This window comes from Danio aesculapii, chromosome 11, assembly GCF_903798145.1.
Source record: "Danio aesculapii chromosome 11, fDanAes4.1, whole genome shotgun sequence".
NCBI classification, from domain to species: Eukaryota; Metazoa; Chordata; class Actinopteri; order Cypriniformes; family Danionidae; genus Danio; species Danio aesculapii.
The window spans coordinates 43,705,909-43,714,057 of NC_079445.1; the positions used below are offsets into that span (position 1 = coordinate 43,705,909).

Genomic DNA, 8,149 nt, shown 5'->3' on the forward strand with positions numbered 1-8,149 from the left:
GAGTTTGCATGTTCTCCCTGCGTTTGTGTGGGTTTCCTCCGGGTGCTCCAGTTTCCCCTATAGTTCAAAGACATGCGATACAGGTGAATTGGGAAGGCTAAATTGTCCGTATTGTATGAGTGTGTATGGATGTTTCCCAGAGATGGGTTGCAGCTGGAAGGGCATCCGCTGCGTAAAACATATATGCTGGATAAGTTGGCGGTTCATTCCGCTGTGGCGACCCCAGATTAATAAAGGGACTAAGCCGAAAAGAAAATGAATTAATAATAATAATAATAATAATTAATAGATTATTTTTACAATTAATCTTCCAACAGTAATATTTAAAGTTTTATTTTTACATTTGTATTCACTTTACATATAAATAAGCAGCTAGTTACTCATTTATTAAGCTAAAAGTCTAATTAATAGTTCTTAATAGCATGAATTGTATCTTAAAGTAAAGCGTGACCATTTTATTTCCTTTATATTTTTCTCAATAACCCTCCAGACTCAAAGCCTTCACAACAAGACCACCAAACCAAGATGAACTTCTCTAATTCTGATCAAATGCCCAGAGATGCAGGACAGTTTAAACCTCCTCCCCGAAACGATGGAAGGTCACAGAGAAACGACAGACCTCCACGTTTCCAGAAGGACGGAGACTTTCCCAAACCCACCCCAGCCTCATCCAGCTTCTCCCAGCCTCAGAAATGGAGGGACGGAGAGCGAACGGGACGAGGAGGAGGAGGAGGAGGAGGAGGAGGACCAGAGCGATGGAAAAACGAGAGTCAGGATGCTAGAAATGCACCGTTATCATACAACTCCAGCTTCTCCAAGTCCAGAGAGCAGCAGGGTGCGTCTGGAAAGGAGCTTAATAAGGAGCAGGATGGCACAGGACCTGCTTCATTTAGGAAAAACCAATCAAATGGACCTGCGCCACCCAAATTCTCAACCCCTGCTGATCCCAAAATGAGAAATGAGCCGAACAACAGAAGGAAAGGCAAGCCGGAAAGGCCCAATTCAGGCTACTTCGAGCACTCCCAGGATGCATTGGGAAAAAAAGACTTTCAGGATGAAGGTCAGTTTGTTAAAGTGAGCGGAGTTTCAAACGCACAGCTTCCTAATGGGGATTTAGAACACAGACGGACTGGTCCAATCAAACCACAGTTTTCAGCCCCGCCTCCAAGGCAAACAAATATGCATAACCCCGCCCCCAAGAGGAGATCTGGCCCAATCAAAGGTCCGAGAGACTCGGTGGACTTAAATAATTATATGAACTGGAAAGCGGGTGATCAGTGTCTGGCGCTTTACTGGGAAGACAATAAGGTCAGTTATAGTGTGTGTTTATGCAGCCCACTTTTTATTTTATTTTTTTTTTTCCCCCATACTGGTTTTTGGTGAATTATGAAATTACAAAGTTTGATTTGATTCATAAAGTTCTGTTGAAGTAGCTTGAAATGTGCGGGGTTTTTTTTGTTTGTTTTTGGTTTCATGCAAGTTCAAATATAATAATAATAATAATAATAATAATAGTAATAATATTTTGTTTTTAAATATTACAAAGTTAATTATCTTTTTAATAAGAAGAAATGGTTTTGATTTAAGAAGAAATGATTTATTGTTATTAATTTATTATTAGTAGTATTATTGTTGGTGTCAGTCGTAGTAGTCGTCGGTAGCGCAGCAGTCGTTGTCTTAGTCGTCATAGTAGTTGTCGTCGTTGTCATCGCAGCAGCAGTCGTCGTAATAGTAGTAGTCATCGTCGCATTAGTCGTCGTCGTAGTAGTAGTCGTCGTAAAGTATTGCTTAATTTAAAAATGCCTCAATAAAACCATAAAATTACTGTTTGAATATTTCAGTGTAAAAATAAGTAATATTCTTTGTTATTGTTATTAGCAGTAGTAGTAGTAAAATATTAATTACTAAATAAAAACAGAAGCTGTTGTTATGTTTCACTGTGTAATATTAATATTAAAACTATTACTAATCATAAATTAATAATAAAAATTAATAGTACAATAATACAACATAGAAATTAAGATGGTCATGCATATTTGTATAACAGTTTTACAGTTGAAATAAAAATGACAAGTTATGTTGTTATTATTATTATTATTATTATTATTATTATAAATTGTTTAAGTCGTGAAATATCACAATATTGTTATAAGTTTTTATATACATATATTTTTCCCCATTTTGTTTGTTGGTCAAGCGTTATTATTAGAAGGTGAATTTATGAAATTTAACAGTAAAAGCTAAAAGTTCCCTTAAAGCAGTGTTTCTCAACCATGTTCTTGACGGACCACCAGCTCTACACATTTTTCATGGCTTCGTCAGAAATCGCATACTTCCATACTATATACTACGCTAAAATCAGTATGCGAATAGTATGTCTGAATTCATAGAATTCGAAAAACAGTATGTGAGAAGTACCCGGATGACTTAGTACTTCAGACGAGATTCTGTAGTGCTCATCCAATGCACTATGCTATCCCATGATGCACGGCGAGAGAATTCATGAATGGGAGTGATCCGACGCAACTGACGCAGGTAGGTCACGTGATCATGACAAAATGGCGGATGTAATACGTTCGAGTTACATTAAACGTACTCACATTCATACTGTATATGAACATAATTTTCTAACAGTCGAGTTGTAAATTTAAATTCATATGCAGTACTTACTGAGTAGTAGGCGATATCTGGCGCAGCCATTGTCTCCTTCTAATTCAGTTCATCAGCTCATTAGCAGAGACTGAAAGACTTGTAATGGGTGTGACAGACAAAGGAGACATCCAAAACATGCAGTGTTGGTGCTCCTCCGGGAATGTGGTTGAGAAACACTGCTTTAAAGTGCTCTGAAATGCTTGCTTTTTGTTCGATGTTTGATTTAAATTGAAGCATGAAGACAGGGTGGAGCAAATTGAGTAGCCCCTCCCCTTGTTTAAAATAGCCAATAGCGTTTTGTTTGATTGTGTGATTCATTGAGACATTCGTTGATTTTTCTAGAAACCATTTTCTCTTTTTATGCACTGAAAAATGTTTTGCTTCTTCATGACAGTTTTACCGGGCAAGAATCGACGCTGTCCACCCCTCGGGCTCCACAGCTGTGGTCGTTTTCAGCGACTACGGAAATTGCGAAGAAGTTCTGCTTGACAGCATCAAACCTCTGCACATGGATGTATGGGTAAACAAGCAATAGATTACCCGCAACCTGGTATAAAACTCATTACAATGCTGTACTCCATACTAATTTGCTTATGTTAATCCAATTGAAATGCATATATTTGTTTTTATATATTTATATATATTAATGTAATTCATTTATTTTCATACATTTAATGATTTTACTTGTTTTATTTTCTCTACTTGCTGTGTGTGTGTAAATATATACACACATACATACATACATATATACATACATACATACATACATACATATATGTGTGTATGTATGTGTGTATGTATATATACATGTATGTATGTGTCTATATATATATATACATGTATGTGTGTGTGTGTATGTATATATATATATATATATATATATATATATATATATATATATATATATATATATATATATTGATAGATAGATATTTTATTTTTTCTACTCATTTAAGTAATGTCTGAGTTATTTAAAGGGCACCTAGGTTAGCCCTTTTTTCAGATTTAATATAAGTCTTTTGTGTCTCCAGAAAGTGTGTGTGAAGTTTCAGCTCAAAACACCCATCAGATTTTTTATTATACCTTTTATTAAATTCCTATTTAGACATTTTTGCACTGGGTGGTGGTTTTGGTGTACTGCTCCTTTAAGGCTCGTCCTCCCCGCCCACCGTTTCTACGTGGCTTTCTGCCTGCCTTAATCTCCTCCCTCGGCTGCGTCAGACAACAGACAGACTTAAAGGCAGCAGATCTCACGTAGCGTTTGTGAGAAATACTACAGTAGGAACTTTACCAATGAGTATTTATTGTGCAGTTGCATGGCAGGGTCACACAAAGTTCACGCACGCACACACACACACCGCAGTAGACACACACACACACACAGAGAGACAGACCGAGCGCCCGTTTAGCTTTGCACTCTTTTTGCACGCATATGTGACAGGATACAGGTTAAACTCCACTGCTGTATGAATATCTGTTATATTAATGTACAAAATAAACCTGATTTAACGTCCACAAACCGAGATTAAAGCGTCTTCCTTTATAATTGTTCTGACACGCGGCTGTGCTGATGAAGTAAAGCTAAGCTAAATCGCTGTAATTCATTACACACATGCTCTGTTTTAAAACATGTTAAACTTGTGAAACTCACTCTTGATCACGTTTGATGATGATTGATGATCCTACTGAACTGAACACACCTTTTATTCCCGGTTGCTTTGCGCACGTCTGGTCTTGTTTATATGATTACACACGTGACTACCGGGCCATGTTAATACGTGCAGCTGTCAATCAATTCGGTGGGCGGGGGAACCGCACTCCTACGTAAAGTTGCGGTCGATCTGAAAACCGCTCCAATTGGTCCACCGTTTTTCATGTTGTTAAATTTGAAAAAAAGGACTGGGTGTGTTTATTTCACCCCAATATGACGGTCTATACACCATACATGCACATATGAACTTAAACTGAACTTAAACACTACAAACTGAACTACACTGTTCCTATTTACTGTGACCTTTTATGTGAAGCTTTGACACAATCTGCATTGTATAAGCGCTATACAAATAAAGGTGAATTGAATTGAGTTGAATTGAACATATGTCTGTCCAAACAGCTTGAAAAGTAGATTTTTCACCATAGGTGCCCTTTAAATGATCTCTGTATACAGTTGAAGTCAGAATATTAGCCCCCCTGAATAATTAGCTATTTCTTTTATCTTTGCCACGATGACAGCACATAATATTTTTCTAGATACTAGCATTCAGCTTAAAGTGACATTTAAAAGCTTAACTAGGTTAATTAGGCAAGTCATTGTATAACAGTGGTTTGTTCTGTGGACAAAAAAATATTGCTTAAGGGGGCTAATAATATTGACCTTAAAATGGGTTTAAAAAAAATTAAAACTGCTTTTATTCTAGCTAAAATAAAAAAAATAAGACTTTCTCCAGAAGAAAAAATATTATAGGAAATACTGTGAAAAATTGAAAAAAATAAAAATAAATCACAGGAGGGCGAATAATTGTGACTTCAGCTGTATATTCTTTTTATATTTTCATACATTTATTTTAATCTGATTTAGTTTTATTATTTAATTAGTTCATTTTAATGTAATATTTGTTTATTTTTTGTTATATATTTTTTTTATTAAAACTATTAAAAGTAAATAATTTGTATTTATTTATTTATTTATTTATTTATTTATTTATTTATATCCAGCTTACTGTTGTTGTTTTTTAGGTAGTCCTTTGAGTAACTTTTATGACGCGTGTTTAAAATTGGCACATTCTAGGGATGTTGTGTTTTTGTTGTATTTTTATAAACAGTTTGTCTTGTGTTTGCTGCAGTGGGCTTGCACTCATTTCTTGTAAATTTCTTCACAGGATGATGAAGACGTTTACTATGAAAATTCTCTTGAGTTTCGAAGAGGAGGAGATGGACAACCTCGACGCTCTCGACCGACACAACAATATTACCAACCTCCTCGTGCAAGAGACTGAGACACACACACACATACACACACACACACACACAAACCTTTTCCTAGCATTTGATTTGCTCAAGAAAAAAAAACAACTAATGCTCTTCTGGTAAACAAAAACACACTTATGTCAGGACTAGCGCAGGTTTACGGCTGTTACTTAAGGCCCTTTTAGCATCGTGTAGACTCTGTAGAACAATATAAATGCAACATGATGTTCTCTCCCTATGCAGGTAATTATCATCTCGTTATCCACAAGTAAACGACTCTAATTGGAGAAAATGACATGCGGTTTGTATCATTATTAACGATTGAATATATGGGAAATGCTGACAGCGTGAATGTTTCCTCCCAGAAGTAATTGTTTTGAATTGTGACATTATTTTCATGGAAATGAAGCCCTAATTATTATTATTACAGTTACAATAGAATTAAATATAAATTTTTTTTTGGTTTATATTGATTCAATCACAGTATTTTTCATAATTTGATACATGATTGACCATATTTTTCATATTAAAAATACAGAAAATATGGTCATACTTTAAGTTCCAGTTATTAATGTATTTACTAACATTACAGTACTTAATTTTTGTTAATATAAACTTAGTTAAACTCATAATGGATTTTCATAATGCATTGGTAAATGTTGAACTATGATTAATAAATGCTCTACAAGTATTGTTCATTATTAGCCCATGTTAGTAAATACATTAACATTAATGAAACTAACAATAATCAAAGTGTGACCAAAAATATTTGGAAAATACTTTACAATTCTAATAATTCAGAGGATCCTTAAAGGAACAAATCACTTAATAAAAAATAGGCTAATTTTACAGCTCTCCTAGAGTGAGTTTTACTATTTTTAATCCATTCAGCCAATCTCTGGGTCTTGCGGGAGCTTTTTAGCTTAGCTTAGCATAAATCATTGAATCGGATTAGACCATTAGCATCTCACTTTTAAAAATCCATTTAAAGTTTAACTATTGTGTACCAAGTCCAACAATAAAAGAAAATTTGCTATTTTTTGGCGGGTATTTACCTTTGGTGCTGATCATGAATCGTATCTATTTGAACCAGAATACTTGGAAGTTAGCCGATTTTTAGATGCTTTGTAAATATCATTGCATTGCTGCAGTCATGGTACAGCACCAAAGTTCCTTGATTATTACGCCAGAATGAGAGTATAGTTCCTAGCATATCAATCTAGAAAATAGTCTCATTTTCTCAATCTTAGTGCACTGAAAAAAACATTTATTGGATTTACTATGTTTTTAAGGTAAGTGGTTGCAAACAATTCATATGGGCTGAATTTAAACAAATTAAATGTAGTAATGTTCAACTTAATTTGTGTTTAAATTCAACCCATATGTACCATTTACCTTAAAAAAAAAAGTACACAATGTAACTACAGAAGATCTCAGCTTTAAATAGGAATATTATCAAAACTCTGAGTATTTTTTCAAGCAAGATGCTAATGGTCTAATCTGATTCAATGATTTATGCTAAGCTAAGCTAAAAGTGAGCCAGAGATCAATTGAATGCATTAAATAATGGTAAAGCTGCACAGTTTAACTCTAGAGGAGCTGTAAAATAAGCCTATTTGCAAAAGAAAAAGTGTTTCTTTAAAAAAACCCAGCTTGAATCTGTTTTTAATGCGTAATTTTGGGACTTTTTTTGTTTGTTTTGGGGCTGTCGTGAGACTCACTCAATGGGCATTTGCACAAATGGTTTCACATCTGTAATGACATTGATTTGGTTTCATGCTCGGGTTAACCTGTGTGAGGTTATCACTCGCTTCGTGCGCTGTAAAAAGGAAACAACAAGCCGTAACCGGTTGTTTGTTGTCAGACTCACCATCTGATCTCTAGCAAAAGAGATGAAAGAACAACATATCTGCAGTGTGTGATCTGTGTGTGTCTGCATGGGAGACGGTTCGTAAGGGCTCGCAGCACATCAGTCAACCTGGACTCTCCAAAACAGCTGCTGGACACGGTCACTGTCTGTAAAGGACTTGATTTAAATGATTATAAAAGTGCTATGCTCTTTTCTTCAATGCTCCCTGCCTCATTTTGGTTTCTTGTTGCCAAGTTTGTTCTTCTAAAAGGGGGATTAGTATTGAAATTAACAATTTCTGTGTGAATTGAGCACATTTAGTTGGGTTTACATGGAGATTTGTGAATGGATGACTTAAATTAATTATTTTCCCTTCCACAGATTTAGGACTTTAATTGAAGCGGAAAGTAAACTCTGTCATGGCAGTAAATGTTGATGTACAGCTAAAAATGAATATATTCCTCAGTTATTTTGTCATTTACAAATAGTCTAAACATCCTAAATCAGCGATGTAGATGTTAAATTAATGCATTTCATACTCTGAAAAGCAATTAGTTTACTTTACAAATTGAGTAAACCTGTTGCTGCTTTTAAAAGCAATTAGTTGATGTTACTTAGAAAAAAATTAAGTAAATCCATTGTCTTAAGTAAATTAACTACACTCACCGGCCAATTTATTAG

General features: G+C 34.9%; 1 protein-coding gene across 3 annotated transcripts in view; it reads left to right on the forward strand.

Moving 5' to 3' along the window:
* tdrd3 (tudor domain containing 3) overlaps positions 1 to 7,688 on the forward strand; it is a 47,732-nt gene extending 40,044 nt beyond the window's left edge. Inside the window, exons 11-13 of one of the 3 annotated variants that reach the window (XM_056468125.1) lie at positions 491 to 1,308; positions 3,047 to 3,172; positions 5,532 to 7,688. In XM_056468125.1, coding sequence (XP_056324100.1) covers positions 491 to 1,308; positions 3,047 to 3,172; positions 5,532 to 5,648 — 1,061 coding nt within the window. In that variant the 3' untranslated portion in view covers positions 5,649 to 7,688. Of the gene's footprint in view, positions 1 to 490; positions 1,309 to 3,046; positions 3,203 to 5,531 lie in introns of all 3 variants that reach the window. The other 2 variants (XM_056468126.1, XM_056468127.1) reach the window with 2 other exon arrangements.
* The last annotated feature ends 461 nt before the right edge of the window (positions 7,689 to 8,149 follow it).